General features: G+C 36.7%; 1 protein-coding gene across 2 annotated transcripts in view; it reads right to left on the minus strand.

Annotated features, from left to right (window-relative positions):
• LOC149175195 (alanine aminotransferase 2-like) overlaps positions 1–22,669 on the minus strand; it is a 106,755-nt gene that overhangs the window by 39,081 nt on the left and 45,005 nt on the right. For both annotated transcript variants that reach the window (XM_089419540.1, XM_089419539.1), the window contains 7 exons: positions 17,727–17,777; positions 17,083–17,148; positions 16,920–16,981; positions 16,693–16,771; positions 776–880; positions 537–647; positions 240–377 (listed from right to left, as the gene is read on the minus strand). In XM_089419540.1, coding sequence (XP_089275666.1) covers positions 240–377; positions 537–647; positions 776–880; positions 16,693–16,771; positions 16,920–16,981; positions 17,083–17,148; positions 17,727–17,777 — 612 coding nt within the window. The remainder of the gene's footprint in view (positions 1–239; positions 378–536; positions 648–775; positions 881–16,692; positions 16,772–16,919; positions 16,982–17,082; positions 17,149–17,726; positions 17,778–22,669) is intronic.

Genomic DNA, 22,669 nt, shown 5'->3' on the forward strand with positions numbered 1-22,669 from the left:
TGCCAAAAATAATCCCAAGAATAACTAAAATCTATTTTTTATCAACTCTATCCATTGCCCTTTAGAATTCATGCAATTGTCAGATGGCCTTACCCGGATAGTTCAATAGATGGATGCATGGATGTCAGATAGCTTATGTGCATTCAGATTTTGAAGATTCAAAGACATTACCGGTGAAATATTAATCTTGGAGGATAAATTGTAGTGACTATAATTATTACCTTAAATTAATGACTCACCTGACCTGTAGGATTTCCTGGATTTATGATAACAATAGCCCGAACATCGATACCATTTAAGCGTGCTGCTTCTAGTTGTTGTTTAACCTCGGAAATTTCTAAACCCCATCCTGTTGCCTCATTAAGGTAGTATGGAACCTTCAATGTTAAGATAATATCAGTAATCTACTTTGTTCAATGTTAGTCAAACCAGAAATCCCAGAGGTAAATCTCTAAGACAGGTTATGTTAATACTTAGCACTCCTTGAAAACAGATGAAGGGTGAAAGCAAGAAGTTGTTCAGTTGGATACACTTACCAAAGTCCCACCATGAAGAGCAATGGATGCAGAGTAAAGTGGGTACTGCGGAATTGGGCAAAGAATTCCATCCTTCTCTGACCTTATAAGAAGTTGCATCATCATATGAACCTGACAACGAGATATCCAAAAAACAGTGAGCAGTAAGTCTCCATGTATTCAAAAGTAATTAGTCTCAGATCAAACAAGACAAGAGTCGAGGCATGACAGTTCATCATCACAGCTTCAGTCTATTATACCGCAGGACTTGCACCATCAGTCAAAAAAAGGTCTTCTGAATTGGATGGAAAACCATCACGTTCAGCAATACCAGCAGCAATTGCATCACGTAATGCCTTGATACCCTATATACAGCAGAAGAGTTAGACGCTCATGTTAGGCACACTTATTTAGTATTAACCGGGAAGAAGTTTCTTGTTTAGTTAATGTTCATTACTTGCTGGTGAACAAGAAGCAAAACAACTATGATGACGATGGCATACAACTATCCTGCTACAAATTAAAATTTAATGGATGTCTGTCTTTAATGCTGGAAGATTTATTTTCATATAAAAGGTAAATGCAGAAACAAGATACAATAAAGTTGAAATGAGGTATAAGGCATTGATATACAGAGGTTTTTGTATCAGTTGTTGGCTTTGATTTTTCAAGATACCAAGACTTGAAAGAAATAACAGAATAACCAGAAACCCAACTATTACCCTTTCAATTAAAGGAGGTATATACATTAACATCTGTTACAACATGCTTGGCATTGGGCCCACAAAGGTGTTTCTTCATATGAATAATTAGTTCACTACGTCAAAGACTGAGTCACCCCTCATAGACATTACATGATGCACTTTGTAAAGTAAATTTCAGCCAAGGAAAGGGCATAGAAATGCAGCAAATGTTTCAATGTAATATGACCAGCCTAGATCCATCTTAACTCTAGATCTACCAAGCACTAAGAGGGATCAAATCTCTTTTCACCCTACAGGAGGTTTGCATCTCAAGAGATTTGATTCCTCTCTCCACTTGGTAGATCTGGAGTTAAGATGGATCTAAGCTGGGTTTAATTATTAATTATAATTATAATTATAAATTATTTTATTTTCTTAATTTTAATTTCATTTTATTTTTATTTTTATTTTATTTTGGCAGAGTAAAAATGTTAAACAAGACATTACAACATCTCCACCAATGTTCAAATTTGCACCCTTCCCAGCCCATCCTAGTAATGTCAAAAAAAAATTGGCCTTCAAAAAACATTCATAATTTTAAAATTACCCATCAATTAAGAAGGCTAAATTAAATTTTGGCTTTTCAAAAGGGTAAATTTTTTTAAACCCGCCAATATTAGTTTTTAAACTTAATCCTAATATCCACTTTTTCCAACTAAATCCCTCACGATTCCCCGTCCGAAAGAAATATTCAGTTTTATTCATTTATGGACGAGAAGGGATCAATTAATCATTTTATTATTATTATTATATGTATTAAATGTTTAATTTAATTGGTTGTTTTTAGTATTATCGTGTATTTGATTTTGGGGAAAGGATTTGGTTTAAATCTAACAGTAAAGTCATAAAAGACCTTTAGATTTTAAAGGTTGGAAATTTTTTAATCCGATATTTAATATATAAAAATAATTAAAATAATAAAAAATAATATATTAGAAAGACATTATTAATTTGATTGAATTATATTTTAAAAGAAAATTGTTATAATATGAAAAAATTAAAAAATAAAATGTTGTAATATTAAAAATTAAAAAACAAAAATATTTTTTTAACAATGTTTGCATCAAGAGGTGCTCTTCAGCTCACTATGGTAGAGATGTTGTAATGTAATGTAAACATTTTGACTTAGTAAAATTACATTGAAAATTAAAAATAAAAATAAAAAATTTACAAAAAAATTATTAATTAAAATAAAATTGAAATTGAGGTAAAATACTCAATTAAGGTAATTAAGGTAAACTTGAATTCTTTAAGTTATCAGTGGTTTTTAAGCTCCAAGTCTATGAGAACCCATGGTATTCATGTGGAATATAGCCTATTTAAAGGGGAAAATTAAACCAGCGAGATCCATGATCCCTTGTAGATTGTGTCGTTTGATGGGGAGAATTCCATAAAAATCTCTCCAGTAAAGAGTACAGTGCCTTTTAAATGTAGGTGCCAATGATCAACTTGGTTTGTCTAGTGTGTAAAGAAAAGAGATTGGAGTAGTGAATCTAGTAATTTCCAGTTGGTATTTTTATATTGTGTTTATTCTGTTAAAAAATGTAACTAGGTTCAGTCTTCATAATGACGTGTAATCATGATTTTATGTAATTGATGTAAAGAAGAAAATAAAATTATTTTGTAATGCTTGAGTCATGGGTTTCATGCTCAAGGAATTTTATTTTATAGTTAAGGCTCCCATTGTGAACCTTTAGGGTTGGTCATCATGTCATAAAGTCTAATGAGTCAATGTCAAAGATTGAAGACCCATTTGGGCATATTATACATTGTAAAAAGAGAAATTGTTTGAGTCATTAACCCTCCAAGACCATGTCACAAGCTCTCCTTGAAGTCGGCCTACAAAAGGGAATAAAGATGATTCCAGAAGGACATGTCGGCCTAGGCACAAGATCAAGTCAGCCTATATCAAACCACTATATATATAGCAGAACTCGACATCATTTGGAGGTGAATTTGGAAAAGCAATCTGAACCAAGAATAAGTGCGAAGATCACAAGAGAAGAGCCTCACCACCAAGCGAAGGAAGGAGGAACATAACCAAGTCATTTTTTGATCTGTTTTGGGCAAATACACTCCACACGTGCAAGGAATTGATGTTATATGCTGCAACAGGAGCCGAGATATCGCAGTCTCATTAGCAAGGCAGATAACAAACAAGGAAGAAAAGAAGTGATTCTCAAGCCGAATTGAAGAGAAAAAAATATCTCACACATACTGCAACTAGGGTTTCTAAGGAGGCAGAAAGTTGCAAACCTGATCCAAAAGGCCAAAATCTGAAGGGTAGCTGAAATTCAAAGGAAGGCAAGCAGTTTGACTAGTGTTGACTTGGGAAAGAAGAAGAAGCAGTGAAGAAGGGTCTTGTGACTTGGTCTTGGAGAGGTTGTTGTGTCAAGGGTCTTGGTCTTGGTATTCGTCACTTGAAGTTTCTATAAGAAGAAGAATTCGTTTGGTGTCTCTTGTCTCCTTATTATTTATGATCTAGTAGTTGTTTGATGAAGAAGAACACTATAATAATCTAAGTCAAAAAAGGAACCTAATCTTAAGAAGTAAAAATCATTCACAAGTAGTTATCATTACAAGAGAAATCTCCTAATCCTAATGCCCTAGATTTCTCAACATGGTATCACAGCTAAGGTAGCAAATCAAGGAAGGGCAGCCCATCAAGGGACAATCAAACATTCAAGGACCTAAACTCTAGAAAGGCATTAAAGCAGATCCAAAATATCGTCTCATACTAAAAGCATTTTAAAGTCAAGATCTACACGTGTCAAAACCTTAGATCGAAGAAGAAGTCTACATTAGAAGAGGTCTTGGATCTTTTCTCAAGTAATCATCAAGAAAAAAGGACCACAAAGACCCTACCACTTCTCAAGATGAAGAAACAAATCAAAGTAACTTGAAGAGTACTCATCCAAGAGAAACAAGATTAAGGACGAAGTCATCATCATCAACGAAGTCATCATCATCTTCTAAGGTGATCTCCCTCTTTTTGGAGCCAAAGATCACTCTTGAAGAAAACTATCTTCAACAAGGAAAAGTTTTCCATTATCTATATCATCATCAAGTTCAAGGAGGCAGCAAGTGCAAAAACTATCTTCACAAGTAAGTATATTTATGTCTACACTTGAATCTGTCAAAATGTATTTTTGCAAGGAAAGCAACAAGTTGGTTGGGGCTTCAAACATTCTTGCATGGAAGAAGAGAACAGATCTAAATCCCATTGAGAATGAAGTCATGGAACAAGGGCTCAATCACCAAACCTCCAAAAGAAGATGCTCAAGCACTTGCAAGGTTTATGAAAAGGGAAGTAAGTGCTCAAAGGATTCTCATAGAATCCATCAAGGATCCCCTCATTCCATATGTATCTAAACTCGAAACTTCCAAAGAAATATATGACAAACTGGTTTTTTTTGTAAGTACCACAGGAGAATTTATCTCATTAAGGCAAGAACTCTACAAGCTAAGGATATCAAAAGAAGAAGGAATAGCCTCATACTTTATGAGGATATCTGAAATAAGGGATCAACTTCAAGATCTGGGAGAAATAATGTTTGACAAAGAGATGACCATTGTAGTACTAAATGCACTACCAAAGGAATGGGGTAACTTCACATCAAGCATTTATGGGAAGAAGGAAGCTACTCCATTCAAGGATCTATGGTCACTATGCAAGATTGAAGAAACCAGGCTGAAGGCAAAAACTGATGTAGGATCAAGTGAGCAAAATCAAGCATATGCTACAATGACAAAAAGAAAAGGAAAATTTGGAAAGTTTGGTCCTCAAAAAAAGAAGAAGAATATGGCTAAAGTTCAATGATATGGATGTCAAGAATATGGGCATTACAAGAGAGATTGTCCTAAGCTAAAGAAGGACAACAACAAAAGAGGAAGAGAAGAAGCCCATATCACTAAAGACGTAGAGGAAACCGAAAAGAAGAAATTCAAGAAAGAGGAAGTGAAAGATCTCTACTATGATTGAGATAGTCTTCCTCACCTTGTTCTTTTCAAGTTTATGTTTTCCAAGTTTATATGAGTCACTAAGGAACATGATAGGATGCATCATGGCACCATAGAAGCATTGAAAGCAAGAGTTTGTAATAGAGAAGCCTAAAAGATAGCTAATATAAAAATCTATGGCAATCACTTTTGGAAGGATATAGCTCTTGGTAACCTCATTATAAGCATTAGTGGTACTTATGAGAAAAAGGAAAAAGTCATCTAGTACAAAACTCACCATACATCAATCGAAAGGAAACATTTGTTAAATGAGGATACTCAAGATCCTCTATTTGAATCTTCATTGGAAGATTCACCTTTCAAAATGAAGCAAGGGTTTCATCAAGAATTCCGACTTGGGGAATTCATGGGATGGTGGAATGATGTCAAAAGAAGTGAAGCAGATCAAGGAATTGAAGTTCTTTCAATAAAGGAAGCTACTGAAGGAAGTCTAGATGACCTAAAGGAAAAATAAAGGCCTATTTAAAGGGGAAAATAAAACCAGCGAAATCCATGATCCTGTCTAGACTGTGTCGTTTGATGGGGAGATATCCATAAAAATCTCTCCAGTAAAAGAGTACAGTGCCTTTTAAATGTAGGTGCCAATGATCAACTTGGTTTGTCTAGTGTGTGAAGAAAAGAGATTGGAGTAGTGAATTTGGTAATTTCTAGTTGGTATTTTTATATTGTGTGTTTATGCTGTTGAAAAATGTAACTAGGTTCGGTCTTCATAATGACATGTGTAATCATGATTTTATGTAATTGATGTAAAGAAGAAAATAAAATTATTTTGTAATGCTTGAGTCATGGGTTTCATGCTCAAGGAATTTTATTTTATAGTTAAGGCTCCCATTGTGAGCCTTTTGGGTTCGTCATCATGTCATAAAGTCTAATGACTCATGAGTCAATGTCAAAGATTGATGAACCATCTAGGAATATTATACATTGTAAAAAGAGATATTGTTTGAGTCATTAACCCTCCAAGACCATGTCACAAGCTCTCCTTGAAGTCGGCCTACAAATGGGGATAAAGATGATTCCAAAAGGACATGTCAGGCTAGGCACAAGATCAAGTCGACCTATGTCACATGGACAAACCACTATATATATATATAGCAGAACTCGGCATCAACTGGAGGTGAATTCGGAAAAGCAATCTGAACCAAGAAGAAGTGTGAAGGTCACAAGAGAAGAGCCTGACCACCAAGCGAAGGAAGGAGGAACATAACTGAGTCATTTTCTTATCTGTTTTGGGCAAATACACTCCAAAAGTGTGAGGAATTGATGTCATATGCTGCAGGAGGAGCCGAGATATCGCAATCTCATTAGGAGGGCAAATAGAAAACAAGGAAGAAAACAAGTTGATTCTCAAGCCGAATTGAAGAAAGGATCTCCACCTAGAGCGAACGAATTTAAGAGAAAAAAATCCCTCACATGTACTACAACTAAGGTTTCTGAGGAGGCTAAAAGTTGCAGGGCTAATCCAAAAGGCCAAAATCTGAAGGGTAGCTGAAATTCAAAGGAAGGCAGTGAGTTTGACTAGTGTGACTTGGGCTAGAAAAAGAAGCAGTGAAGAAGGGTCTTGTGACTTGGTCTTGAAGAGGTTGTGTCAAGAGTCTTGGTCTTGGTATTTGTCATTTGAAGTTCTATAAGAAGAAGAATTCGTTTGGGTTTTCACCCCAAGTTGGAGAGGTTTTGGCCCTGGCTGATCGCGTACATTATCTGTCTCTATCTCCTTATTGTTTATGATCTAGTAGTTGTTTGATGAAGAACACTATAATAATCTAAATCAAGAAAGGAACCTAATCTAAAGAAGTAAAAAACATTCACAAACAGTTATCATTACAAGAGAAATCTCCTAATCCTAATGCCCTAGATTTCTCAACATATGCTACAGACTGTGTTGTTGTAATTGAATTTCTTATGTTTATGCTATATTTCTTCTTTTTGTAATTTCAATGATATTGTTTTTCTATATTTCTAAAATTTCATTTATTCCTGTCAATGAAATATGATATTCGTTCTCTATATTTATGTGTTGTTTTTATGTTTATAAAACTTGTTGCCTACATTAGCTCCTTCACAAATTCGAAGAATAAATTAGCGCTATAGGGGGGAAGAGGAGGTGGGGAAAGTCTTGTTGATCACTTTGTGTCAACTACCCTATAGCAATACACTTTTTCGCAAAGGGATTCCATCATGTCCAAGCATTCAGATCATCCTGGATTCGTCATCATCAATCATCAGTTTGTCAGAGTTATAGACTCATTCTACAAGTTTGTAATGTAAATGCTCTTAGTAAAACCATATATCTATGTAACAACCTAGGTAAGCCTATTATTTTTGTAATGATTTTCATCCTAGGAGGTTTTTCGTCTCACTGATTCATTTGTGTTTCTAAACAAAGATGATCAGCAGAGTTTTTCCTTCTAGCCTCACCCCAAAGCTAGGGTGGATTTGCCGTCAAGATCTTAAGTGAGTCCTAGTGTTCTAGTAGAGTCTTTTGCAAAAGTGATTTGGGAATAATTTAAGCTAATTTGCTAAATTATTTTATTACAAATCACTTGGTCTACTTGATCATATTGAGTCGCAAAATTGGGCATTATATTGAGGGTCTATAACGAACGGGTGTTCCCCCTTTGATGGTTGAAATGCAATTATCTTATTAAAAAATATTTTAGCACCATGGCTAAAATATTAGAGGGTCAAAAAAATTATTAATCCCTTCATGTGTCAATTAATTAAATTTTCTGGCAAAAATAAATTAAAATCCTAAGCCAAAAATTTAATTAATTAGAGTCAAAATTAAAATCCTAGAGAAAATAAATTCTCCAACACTGTTTTAAAAACTGGCCGTTTCGACTCCAATTTGGCCGAGTTGGTCCAAGTCATAGCCCAACCAGGTCGACTCAGCCTTTGAACCGGACCGACCGGCCGGGTTGTTACCGAGCTAGCCGAGTTGACTAACGATTCGACCGGCTCGGTAACAACCCGGTCGGCTCAGTGACAGCGGCCGGTCAAGTCACTTCAGCGGCAGTTTTTTTTGAAATTTCATTGTTGGGGACTCCCTGGGCTTCCCTATCTGACTCATGGGTTTCCTGTCTGACTCTAATCCCTACTATTGATATGCTATTCATGGTGATGTTAAATTCTTAAAGTAAAAGTGACATTCTCCTTGATCTTCATTTTCATCCTTTTACTTAAATTTTTAACATTACCATGAAATGACTCAGGATATTTGAGAGTGGTTCCGGCCTCATTGGATTTCATATGGAGAAAGTAGAATTTTAGATTTCATTCAAAATCCAGCAGACTTATCAGTTTTTCAGGATTTCGGGATTGGGGGATTGCAATGTTTCCATTGAATTTTGTCATGTATTAGGGTATGGAACTCGTATTTAATCAAGAGCACCAATCCCTCTATGTACCTTGATGTTAGTGACATTGGTTGTCGAACTCCTCCAGGATTCGCTCCCAAACCAGGAGCTTCTGAAAATGTCGCTCCCGCTCCCAAGTAACACTGAGCCAGATGATGTTGGCAACTCTAGCAGTAGCCAGTAGTACTGGTCATAGACTTTTGCTTTAGAGGCCGTTTGTAGCCTCCTTGGTTATGTGTTTTTGTTTTGATCTCTATATCATCATCGTGTATGTATTGGACAATGCACTGGGTGCCATTTTGATATAATGGATATATTCATGAGCCTACTTTGATCATATGTTGTCTTCTATCTATATTCTAATGCAGTGTGTTTGGAAACATGAATTAAAATCTTTAAAATTAGGTGTTTTTATAAAAAATAAATATTTAATGTATTTTTTACAACAACCGAATCATTGAAATCGAGTCGGCCGAGTCGATACCGAGTCAAAGTCAGAGTCGGAGTCGACCTTCGGCCGAGTCGGATTCGAAGTCGGAGTTTTAAAACATTGTTCTCCAAAAGGAAAAATTCGTGGGTCTTAAAGAAATTAAATTTTGGAGGTCCCCCACCAAGGAAATATTGGAAATTTCAAGAAAAATCGGACCCTTAGGCCTTGGTGGTTAAGTCGAAGTCAAAATTTTGAGGAAATTAGTTCAAAATAATTAATTTTGAGCTAATAAAAAATGATTTTTATGAAAAAATCGAGAATTCCTCAAAAATAAAGATTTTTTACAGTGAGGATTAAAAGTTGATCAAATATTCATCAACGGTTGAGATTATCTTGACGGGGATCAAGCCAACTTGGAGAATTTATCTATAAATTAGGATTCATTTGCTTCTCAAGTTACAAAAAAAATTGAGAAAGCTCTGAGTCAAGCTCTACTATTGTAATATTTTCATGGAATTAATAATAAAGACTTTGGGACTTATTCATGGTGGTGTTCCTCTTCTGTCTACTGCTGATATTTTTCTAAATCATGTGCCCTAATGCTCTATTGATTTAAATTTATAAGTTTTTAGTTTCATTTGTCAGAATTTGGACTATCTATTTGCACAGGTATTTTGCATTAACTATTGGGTTTTAAAAAAGCATTCTAACTTGATGGATCTAGCAGGTATATCTAGATCTTGAGGGTTTTAATTTGTATCTTCCCCCTTTGAAGCTAAAAATTTAATCTTAACTGTGCAGAGATCAAATCAAGATTCAAATCTTGGGCATGAGGAGAAATCTTCGATTGGACCAGCTAGCTCCCAAGTCTAGAGGTTGAAGAGCCCATTGTGTTAAATTCTTTAAAGTCTATCTAACGATTGTCTTGCAAAGATCTTGATCAAGGCCCAAAATATTGTGCAAATTTGATAGATCCGGCTAATAAGAGTTTGTTTCTACTGATCTGGCAGCGGAGTTGGACTCATACTCCTCAGATCTACTAGATTTGTGTATTATTTGTAATTTTTTTTTATAGATCTATTAAATCTAATATTTTGTACATAATTCAGGCTTCTAACCCTTGTCTGCGGCTTGGGTTTTGGGTTTAATTTTATTTTTTGTATATATTTGGGATTTGGGTTTTTGAGATTTGAATTTTGCAGGTGAGATTCAATCCAGATCTGAAAAGTTATCAAGGGTGTCAAGGGTTCATTCCTTGGAAAAAATTTAAGAGGGTTTTTAGAGGTGGATCTAAGCCTAAGAAGGTAAGATCCACCATTTATTTCCCCTCCAAGCTCAACGCTCAAGCTCCAGTCTTCAACAAAATTTTTGTGATCATTTGTGGACGAATTTTAAGATCTAAATTTATTTTTCGATTTGGTGAGGGTTTCAGGGAAGTTTGGGGCTTCTAAGCCCAACAAGGACCCTAAGATTTGGCTGCAAGCTTCTCCAAGCCTGGCCGCAGCCCCTATTGCTGTTGTTTTACCTGCAGCATCCATTTTTTTTGAGTCATCAGCCCTTCAAGGCTTCCCCAAACCTTCCACAGCCTTTCCGCCTTCTTTTCTACCCTCAGATTTCTCTATCATGGCCTTTATCCCTTCATCCCTGCCTGCCGTAACTTCCGCTGCTCCTTTTCCTCTCAACGCAGCTCCTTTAGGTTTTGATCCCTAGGCCGCAAGGCCTTCCATCCCCTTCCATGTCCCTCCAAGCCTTACACGGGCCATAGAAACCTCAATCAAACCTGCTGTCACCTTTCCTGCCCTCATCCCTCATCACTGCCTAAAAGCCTCCTAGCATCCTTCATTTGTCCTTTGCAAATTTTCTGAAGTTAGCACTATAGTGAACTGGGGTGAAATTTGCTTTTGTAGGTGGCTAGCTCTTCAGAGAATTTTTTGAATCACCCCTTATTACAAAGGAGTGACTATTGTGTTTTCCATGTCATATGTCAGGCAGGACAAACAGCAATAAGTCTAAATGAGGGCCATGAATGAAAATGTAGACACGAGACAGGCACAACATTCTTGTCTTCACTTGGGAAGAAAGAATGGGAGGATTAGGTAATCATCTAGTATCCGATACTCTTTGAGGATGTGTAGGGCATCCAAGACAAGAGTAGGCAAGAGGACCGATATTCTTTGAGGGTTGGGAACCCAAGATAAGAATAGTCTTAGGTCATACTCGAGAACACCCGGGTGGGTATGTACCTTGAGAGACAATGATGAAGGTCCCTCTAAATCATTGGTCTCGCCAGCATTGTGGCTCATGGTCTTGTAAAGAGATGGAGTTGTTAGTCAAGGCCTTGCACTATGACAATGCTGATGAATATGATGCTATAACAGATGGATTGCTAATCCGGTTTCTCTTATGTGAATTCTTCAAGATTGAAAATTGTCAAACACCTTATAATGTTGTATGAATACCTCCCTAGTTAAGAGGGAGTGTTGGAGAAAATGTAACTAGGTTGGGTCTTCATATATGTAACTTTGATATTTGTACTTATTCAAGAAAAGAGAAATTATTTTTTGTATTATTTTTCAATGAGTTTCTTGCTCATTAAAAATAGGTTAAGCTCATTTTGAAGTGCTTCTAGAGAGTCAAAGTCAAAATGTAATTATGAAAAGACCCTTTGAGGGCATGTTACATCACGTAAGACATCATACAAGGTCAAGGAAATAACTCCAAGCATTCAAATCCTCTCCTAGCTCCAACGAAGCCTACAAGTAGCAAAAACGATGAATAAATGTGAAATATAATGCAACTGTCAAGTCGGCCTAGAAGACAGTCAAGTCGGCCTAATGGACAGTCATGTCGGCTTGAGAGAGGAGGGGCAAACCTCTATAAATAGAGGTTGTCCAATCCTCATTTGGAAAAATACACTCAAGCTTTGAAATATGCAAGAAAGGAGGTGACACAAGGGAAGAAGGACAACCAAGTAAAGGTGGATAAGAAGTCTGTTAGGGCAGCGAAGGAACAAGGAAGAACAACAAAGTTAAGGGGTTGCTTTCTAGGGTTTTTGCAGCCACACGTGCGAAGAAACTAAGGACAGTCTGTGGCCAGATCAACAGGGGTACATTCTTTGTGGTTTGGGCTAGCTATTCGATCAACAAAGGTCTCCCACTCCAGCATTGAAGGCAGCCTCACAAGCGAAGGATAAGGAATTGGTTTTAGGGTCATACACAGTCACACGTGCGGAAATCTGAAGTTGTTCCTGCAGCTAGGGTAGCTAAAAACTACAGTGACACATCCACCCTTGGTTGAGGCTTAAACTAAGCCTACAAGGCCTACTACACTAGCATTGAAGAAAGACCTTCAAGCGAGGAAGAAGGGCAGTCCAACAAAGAAGAAAAGGAGGCTACAACAGTCACACATGCGAGGTGCAGGAAGGGCTTGACAGCAGTTTAGGGCAGCAGCATAAGAGGCCTATTTCGGATGAGCAGTTGGGTCTACAAGGTCTCCTAAGGACAACAAAGAAGGATCTCCTTATAACGAAGAAGAGGAGCCCTAACATTCTAGGATATCCTAACCTAGAAGACAAAGTGCTGGAAGACAGTGCCGCAAGAAGTACCGGAAGATGTGTTCGGAAGTGACAGTGCGGAAAGAGGAAGGATTTGACTTATGCTTAGAGGAGATCCTAATCAAGGGTCTAGGGTTTGGCAGTTGTTCAAATAAGAAGCTTCAATAAGAGAAAACTTACAAAGGGTTTCCCTCTCAAGAGTGGAGAGGGTTTGTCCCTGGCAGAAAGCCAAATTCTGTGTTCTTGTTATTTTGTTTTGGTAGCAGTTTGATGAAGCACACACATATGCACTAATAAGAAGAAGAAGTATAAGCTAACTAAGAAAAAGTAAAGAGACTTCACAAATTGTTATCAAGTCTCAGAGAATCATCATAACACTACTTTGCCCCAGATTTTCTAACATCCTTCACCTATGAGACTCTAGTGAGGAAGGATGTCACACTGTTGGTCTTGGTCATCTTGGTGTTGTGTAGCTTTTGTCACAACACCATCTTTTTGTACCTATGTAACCGAATTCGTTGGAAACCCCTGTCGAATCCGAATCCTGCAAATCGGATACGATTCGACAGGAATTCGAATCCCAGAACAGGATTCCACGTGTCCGTACAGGATTCGTATGAATCCCATATGAATCCCGTATGGGCACAACAAATCCCGATTCTAGGATTCGAATCCCAAGAAAATGACTTAGAATGCAATGCTTAATTTTCCAAAAAATTCAGTTAGAAATGCAGAGTTTTATTGTTCTTTCAGTTTAAAGTTTATCTGTTAATTATGGAGGAGAATCTCTTGAATATGGAGGTCAAAGATGATGTTGATTTCAAACATTACCTAAAGATTTGTGTTGGAGGTAACATCAGTCTTGCACACTGCAGAGGAAGTGCTAGAGGGATGCATATGGAAAAGAAGACCGGTGGTTTAAAATACCTTTGACAAAGTTTTCTTCATATAAATACTCTGGTATTGACATATCCCTCTTTTGGATGATGGTGAAACACAGAGGTGGAGGGCATTGCACCTTCAAAAATTTGAGATGGTTACATTGCATTAAAATAAATTATGAATTATGAATCATGATTTATGTGACCATTGACAAGTATTTGAATTTATAAATTATGAATTATGAATAATGATTTATGTGACCACTGACATGTATTTGAATTTTGTATGTACTATGCATGTTATAGCCTATAGATGAAGATCTATGTTTGAAATCAATGAATTTGTATCATTAATTAGAATTTGCGTAAGAAATATCTAATTTTTAATATATATATATATATATATATATATATATATATATATATAGATATATATAATAAAATAATATATAATGAATCCTACGTGTCCTGTTCTGGGGGTCAACGTGTCCGAATCCGACACTCGAATCCCCGAATCCTACGAATCCCAAATCCCTGTGTCAGGTGACTTAGTTCTGTACTCATTTGAACTCTAGTGTAAGGAGACCAAGGACTCCCACATCTGATATGCATATCTCATCCCTAAAACATAAGGGAATAAATGGTCCTTGATGGCATCTAGAAGGATCCTCTTTGCCTTCACATTCTTCTTGTTGAACTCCACCAACTGAGCTGGATCAGTGGGTGCTTGCACAACTGCTTCAACAACATCCCACACTTCCACCTCCTCCAGTAAAAGCATAATCCTCTCCTTCCATGGGCCAAAGTTTTCAGCCCCTGCCAATCTGTCCTCTACTCTCAACCTAGTAGCCATGACCCCACAACCAACAATATGGAGCAAATCTGGAAGCTAGAACCTTCCTCCCTTTGAACTGCTAAAGTCTTTGGGTTTCTGGCAAGGTTTCAAAGGTTTTGGTTCACTATTTGAAGACTTTAAAAGTTTGTTGTCCTCTTTATCTGATGACTGAAATTTGAAATCTGAGTCTCAACTTGGCTCAACTCAGCTCTTATACCATGTAGAAAATTTATGATCTGCACCCTTAACCCAATTTACAAGTTTGCATGTGTTTGTTTAGGCCCAACCCACATGTTTTGTCATGCTGATATAAATTTCAATATGCATTTATCATAAACATTAAAAGAGTGCTTCTACTATTTTTCACTTTCCTATCAGCTAATAATTAATACAAAATTTAGGCAAGCATTCACACATATGAAACACTTATTTTTGACCAAGCTAACCCCGGGAAAACCCCACAGCCTCTTGGGGAAAACCGGTCTTCAAAGGAAGATTTTATTGCTTGAGAAATTTAGAATAAGTAAATAAAATAAACACAGTACTTATCTCCCTTTTCTGCCGTAGCATTAAATGCACTTTTTCTGGAAATTTGTGCCCACTGTAATTTTCAGATTTTCACAAATTTACATGCCCAAAATTTCTGCATTTTTCACAACTCAGCTCCTTGGAATTTGTGCCCAAAATTCTGCCTTGAAAACTATGCTGAAGGTGCCTCGATATCTGCGCTAAAGGGTGATTGTCTGCCTCAAAATTTGTGCCTGGCTACTGCCTCAATTTTTGACTCACAGTGGTTGTTGTCCCGACAGCGAAATTCTCCTCGAATTTTGAGTTGTTTTGCTCCTCGAAATTCGTGCTACAGTCCCTCAAAAATTATGCCTCCTTGCCTCAAAATTTGTCCCTGTTGTAGCTGCTCTTATCCTCAATTTTTGTGTTGTTGCACGGCCTCCTTCCTCTAGAAATTTGAGCCTCCTCCTTGCTGCAATCTCTCTTCCTTCGTGAAGTGTCTCCTCTCCTCTCTTCTCTTCCTGCTCTCTCTCAAGTGTGAAGTGAAAAATGAGATTCATTTTCTATCTTTTGTCTCCTTGGAAACGATTGAATCCCTAAACCTAGGATCCAATGGTTGAGATTTCATCCTCAAATTTCAAGATGTGTGGTTGAGATCAATTCTCCCAAATGACCCCCCTCATACATTGGCCCCATCACTTAAAAGTCTCCTATTACCTTTTTCAAGTTGTGTACATTTTCTATTTTTTCTCATAAAGTGATTTTTCACCTCACTTTAATATTAGAAAAATACACTTAGTACTTTACACATAAAGTCACTTTATAAAGTACAAGTGACTTTAATATTAGAAAAAATACATGGTACAGCATTTCTAAACACATCTTCCACCCATGACATTAATTTAACTCATAAATGGAAAAGATTGAATCTCTAAACCTAGGATCCAATGGTTGAGATTTCATCCTCAAATTTCAAGATGTGTGGTTGAGATCAATTCTCCTAAATGACCCCCCTCATACATTGGACCCATCACTTAAAAGTCTCCTATTACCTTTTTCAAGTTGTGTACATTTTCTATTTTCTCTCATAAAGTGATTTTTCACCTCACTTTAATATTAGAAATATACACTTAGTACTTTACACATAAAGTCATTTTATAAAGTACAAGTGACTTTAATATTAGAAAGGATACATGGTACAACACTTCTAAACACATTTTCCACCCATGACATTAATTTAACTCATAAATATCATTGAGACAAAATTAATTAATGTGTTCACCTAGCTAAAAGGGATAAAAGCCTAGTAACACCTCTCCTTGCTACTACTTACAATAGCTTATCTAAGCATGACAAATCAAGCAGCAACTATATCAACTAGTAAAAAATGGGATTTATATCGAGGAGTTGAATCGTTGAAAACAAGGAGAAAGACGCCATAAAGAAAAAGATCACAGAAACATATACTATGCAGAATCAACGGCAATAACCTCTGGCATAGTCGAAATGATATAAAGCAGAAACTGAAATCCAACGAAATCCTAGAATGGTACATTTTATTTCCCCAAGCACAACTTATATTAAGAATAGAAAGATTGTTAGTATACTACAATCATAAACCTCATCCCTTCTTTTGGACATACTATAGAGTTTTCAAAGGAGTTCCTTCTAACATTGCCTTAGTACACTCATGGTACCATGCAAATAAGGTTTTTAAATAAGTAATATAAAATAGAAAAGAAAGAACTACTAGTTTGAATTAGTACACTCATGGTACCATGCAAATAAGGTTTTTAAATAAGTAATATAAAAGAGAAAAGAAAGAACTACCAGTTTGAATGCATACATATACCTGACTGTGACTGTAAGCTCCAGTAGCTCTTCCTGGAATGCAATCTAGAATCTGCCATGCCCTCGATATGGAATCAGAACTATCACAGAAATGGTCAGAATCTCCACAGCAAGGAAAAAGACTATGCATTTGTAGAAAATAAATTGTACTTAAAACATATAACATTCAACCATAGTGAAGTGGATCTTTCAAAATTAAGTTAAAAATGTGCATTTAACTTGGAATACCTAAAGATGCCATGTGTTTCATCTTTGTCCAAAAGAGCTGGATGGTCACATAAAGCTAGCACCTTTAAAGTCAACAACAATAAGGAATAAATCAAAACTGTAAACCACATTTTCCACAATTCAAACTGGTCAATAAATATGCCAAGTTTAAGGATACACAAACCTCTCGGAAAAATGTTACAGGCTGTTGACCTAGGGATTGTGGATTGCCAATATTACAGTAAATAATCTGTGCATAGACAAATCTTGATTCAGTGGCAACAAGAAATTCAAGCATATTAAGATGAAACTTTAACCAATCTCAACGGTTCTAGTTGAGTAGACATACAAATATCTCTGCAATTTAATAAAATAAGTGATAACTAATTTCTCCACATAAATCAGATAGATACCTGCTGCCAGAAAAATATGAATTTTCTGCTATGGAGATTTAATATTTAAAAATAGAAGCACAAATAGAAGTGCCAATACTCCAGAAGCAACTACTAGTGTGTTAACAAAACGAATGATGGATCAATATAATAATTAGAAGCCAAAGCAAAATATTAGACAGACTTCAAAAATATAGACAAGTTACTTGGAATGTGGTTGGAAAAGTGGAAAGGCAAAATTTTGGATTGCAAGATTCGAGGGTTCACTCATGACGGAGTAGCTAGTCTATTGAAGAAATAAACAAAGGAGCTGACCCAGGCAATTTTATTTTTATATTTTAAGGATTTGAAATGGGACCTTTTTTCTGGGTCCAAAAAGTTCAACCTGAACAGGTAAAGGCATTTTTTGAGAATCTTGATTGTGAGAATGACAAACCTCGTCAAAAGGAAGTGAAGATTGCTTTGTTTGCAGTTCCTCTTGTAGCCTCTGCAAAACAAAACAAGGAAATGAGAAAACAGAAATTGCAAGATAGAACAGACTAACAATCTCCTATTGACATAATAATGGCAGTTTACCCACTCTTATTAAGCTAGATTATCAGCATATCAAAGAAGGAAATTTAAGCATATAGGAAAATTGAAGAAACAGAATTGCATACCATTTTGACTTAGTAACTCTGCTGTACTGTAACTTGTTTTACAGGATCATTGGACTCTTACAAAAAATTAATAAACTATATACTGTTCAGTGATATGCACTTCTAGGTTGAAATTGATCCTTTCGAAAATAGGATTTAAAGTTTAAACACTTGTCCACATGTAATAGTGTGCCACTCAAATAATTTCCTTATAAAAAACTAAATATTTCTTACCCACTAATGAAGAGGATCTTATCAGTCATATAACTAGGATAAATACGAGACAAAGTAAAAAGGATGTCAACAGAATTATAAAAGCATGCCGAATAAAGCATTATCTGAAATGGCTTTCACATTGAGTTATCCAACATGAACAAGTCTATAATATTTAAAATTAGACAACCTTGCATATATCCATCTCAACCCTGGATCTATTTAGCACTAGGGATCAAAAAAAAAGGTGCAAACCTCTTGATGTTTTGAAAGATCTACAGTTAAGATGGATTTCTAGTTATTATTATTATAATATATTTTTTTCTATTAGGGTAATTATGGTAATTAATGGTTGGCTTTTTTATTATTTTTGTTTTTACATTATGGACTTTAACTTCCTTCATTTTGATTAATAAATTACACATGGACAAACAGACATGCCACATCTTCTTCACACAGGTTGTATATTGTGCCTCACTTCTCTTAGTGCAACAATCAAAAAGATGGATTCAAATATATACTAGAATAAATCATGTCTGTCAATTGGATTTAGCTCAAGTGGTTGAGAGGAGATATTGTTATCCCCCCATCCAAGTTCAAATCCATTTGTGACATGTTTTCTCTTTGTGAGGCAATTGTATTGAGGCTCTTGAGCAATACCTCACTCTTCCTCACAAATTGGAGGGTTGGGTGAGAAGCTACATGTAAAAAAAAAATATATATATATATATATAATGAATAGTGTTCAAATTATAGTGCATACACTTGGACTTGTGCACACTTTCATCTGATCATGATATTATACAAGGTATAATACCACTTTTATCTTAACGATCTATACACCTACTTGATGGTAGGTCAACCATATGAATCCATGCCAAGCAATTTAGGTGTCCCATAGGATTCCATGGGTCACATACATTAACATGAGTCCTTGTGAGTAATTGATTGGGGTCTTAAATCCTTGAAGTTGATTGAAACAAATGTCTCTCTTCCAAGGAAAACCTTGCAAGGAAACCCAAGGGATGATTCCCTAAATCATGGATGGCATCCTAGTAAAGACATTGACGTAGACTAGTGTGCCTCACATAAAGAAATACAAACCAAGCAACTACTCTCACAAAACTAACCAAATGCCTAGCCAAATTAGCAACAACTGTTGAGCTAACCCTTTGGGCCATTAATATGCATACTTAAACCAATTGCACACATTTCGCTCAATTTGATCACCAAGTAGCCCTTCTTAGGTCTTACAATCTTCCGTTGACCTTGTAGCATCTCTTCTAATGACCTTTCCTAATGAAGTTAAAGGGTAATGCTACCTCAAGTTCTTTCATCTACATTCAATTATTGTTTGCATTTCTGATTTGACCTCCTCAATATTTAGAGATTTTTCAATTTTGTTATAGATTTCCTCTTCAATTCTCCTAGTTGTATCTTCATCTATGATCATTAATATCGTTCAAGTTTGAAAATATTTCTTCTCTTTGTTAGTGTTTGACTATGATCTCTTAATCCTCATCCTATACCTTGGTAAATCTTACAAGTCCTTAGCATGCAGACTATAAAGTGTTTCACGATACTTTTGAAAATATATTCAAATTTCTAAGGATTTTATATATTTTTTATAAAATTTTGGCGATTCTTAAGGTCAAATAATTTTATCCTCTAAAATTTGGGCAAATTTTTTTTAGAAAAAATGGAAATTGGCAAACCTTTTATTGTGGAAAAGTAAGGAGAATTAGCCCATGGGCAAAATTTAGCCCCTAAAATTTTCCTTGTTCATAGTTTGGATATTTCAACATCTTTTTTCTCCATTTCTTCCATGCATTAATTTGGTTCATTAGGTGGTTTTCTGTAATATCCCGTTTCCAAGATATTCCCCAAACCCCAGTAAACTCCAACCAAATACGTATAAATGATATAATAACCGGGAAGCTCAAAGTGATGAAAATAACAATGGTGCAACATATAACAATATTGTAGGAATTTACAGGGTAAGTTCCTCAGACAGAACACCAAAAGGACACCGCTCACAACCAGATCGCAGATCAATACACCAGTATTTTGACGTGGTTAAAACCCTCAAAGAGGGAAACAGTCCACAGCCTGAGCCAACGCGGCCACTTCAGGCAATTTATTAATAAAAGAATGAAAATTTACATATGTTTCTCTCATGCACAGATTACCCTACAAATGACCCTCCATGCGCTTTAAATAGAATTCATGGACCAATCGGGTGTCAAGCCACGGATCAAGTGTCGGTAATACCGAGGAGAGAATAAACCGTCGGATCACTACATATCGTGACCGTCGGATTGTAAGTTACAAAATGTACAACGGTAAAGAAACACACTTTACCTAACTCTATACCTAACTCTACACTAGACCAAGTTGTACTTAACTATTTCCTATGTGTCGGAATATCCTAACATCCCCCCTTAAGAACAACTTGGGATAGGATTGAAGGATTTACAAATATGACACAATAGGAGAAGGAAGGAGGCACTAGAGCCTATCCCCCCTTAGTGACAACTTCCTGAACTCCAACCATAAATCGAAGTTTAGTGAACTTCGCCTCTGTGAGAGCCTTTGTGAAGATGTCTGCAACTTGATCATCTGTTGAACAATATTGCACTTCAAGAACATGGTCGTGAATGAGCTTTCTGATGAAGTGCATGTGCAGTTCAATGTGTTTGCTGCGCTGATGTTGGACTGGATCTTTGCATAGCTGAATGGCACTTTGATTATCACACCAAAGTGTAGTCGGATGCTGCTGCTCAAAGCCAAATTCTGACAGGATCTGACGAAGCCACAAGGCTTCCTTACTAGCTTCTACGGCACCACGATACTCTGCTTCTGCTGATGAAAGAGAAATGGCAGCTTGTTTCTTACAAGCCCATGTAATAGGTCCTGAACCAAGAGTGAACACATAACCGGCAGTAGACTTTCGATCATCAGGGTCACCAGCCCAATCGGAATCAGTGAAACCAACCAATAGAGGAGATGCTTCGGCACTGTAATGAATCCCAAACTGAACTGTACCTCGAACATAACGAAGTATTCTTTTAGCTGCTTTCCAATGACTTTCACGGGGGTTTTGCATGAACCGAGCAACAAGGCCAACAGCAAAGGAAAGGTCAGGACGAGTATGGGTTAGATACAAAAGTTTTCCTACAAGTTGACGGTATAAGGTAGCATCAACTTCAGGAGAAGTACAAGTGACTGAAAGTTTGACTCCAGACTGAAAGGGAGAAGGGGCTGACTTACAGTCTTCCATGTGAAAATGACGTAGAATATCACAAGCATACTTGGATTGGGAAAGGGAAATACCCTCCTTGGATTGCAAGACTTGAAGACCGAGAAAATAGTGTAAGTGTCCTAAGTCTGTCATTTCAAATTTCCTTTTAAGGCTAGACTTCACATGGTTTATAAGGTTGGGATCACTACCAGTAAGGATAAGATCATCAACATAAAGAACAAGGATGATAAGAGAGTTGCCCACTTTCTTGGTGTAGACAGTATTGTCAGAATGACACCGAGAAAAGCCAGATTCTAAAAGAAAGCTATCCATTTTGGCATACCAAGCCCGAGGAGCTTGCTTGAGACCATAAAGGGATTTCTTAAGTCGACAAACAAGGCTGGAGTCTGTTTGTATGAAGCCAATGGGTTGTTCCATATAGATTTCTTCATGCAAGTCCCCATGCAAGAAGGCAGATTTAACATCCATCTGATGGACTTCCCATTTGAAAGAGGCAGCAAGGGAAAGAACAAGGCGGATAGAGTTCATTTTGGCAACAGGGGAGAAGGTTTCAGTGTAGTCAATGCCTTCAACCTGTGAAAAACCTTTAGCAACAAGACGAGCTTTATGTTTATCAACTTTCCCATCTGGTCCATACTTGGTTCTGTAAACCCATTTGCATCTAACAAGTTTTCGTCCCTTTGGTAGAGGAACAAGATCCCATGTATCATTTGCCAATAATGAATGATATTCTTCATTCATAGCTGCTTCCCAATCTGGATGGCCTGAAGCTTCTGCAAAGGTGTCAACATCATAATTTACTGGAGCTTGAGCCAGTAAAGAAGAGGCTCTCTCAAACGGAGAACGTGTGCGTCGCTGATCTGTAGGATCACCGGCAAGATCACCGGCTGCATCTCGAGTAGCACGAACCCATTTTGGAAGCTCAGGAGCTGAAGGAGGATCCTGAGATGGTGGGGGAGGATTGTCATCCTCACTTTCATCATCTGAAGAAGAAATGTTTTCAAAGGTAGAAGAGATAGGGAGAGGTGGCACATCCGCCGGACTAGGCTCGCAGGCCGATATATTTTCATCAAATTTTACATCTCTTCTAATGATAACATTTTTGGACTTAAATGGAATAAGTCTATAGCCTTTGACATCTTCAGAATATCCAACAAAAGTACATTTTTCACTCTTAGGTTCTAAAGCTTTATGCTTTTCATCTGGAATATGGGCCCACGCTTCACTTCCAAAAACACGAAAGTGACTTACATCTGGTTTGATTGA

This window comes from Pinus tabuliformis, chromosome 4_1, assembly GCF_031772625.1.
Source record: "Pinus tabuliformis cultivar Carrire ecotype Pingquan chromosome 4_1, CPIR1, whole genome shotgun sequence".
Taxonomy (NCBI): Eukaryota; Viridiplantae; Streptophyta; class Pinopsida; order Pinales; family Pinaceae; genus Pinus; species Pinus tabuliformis.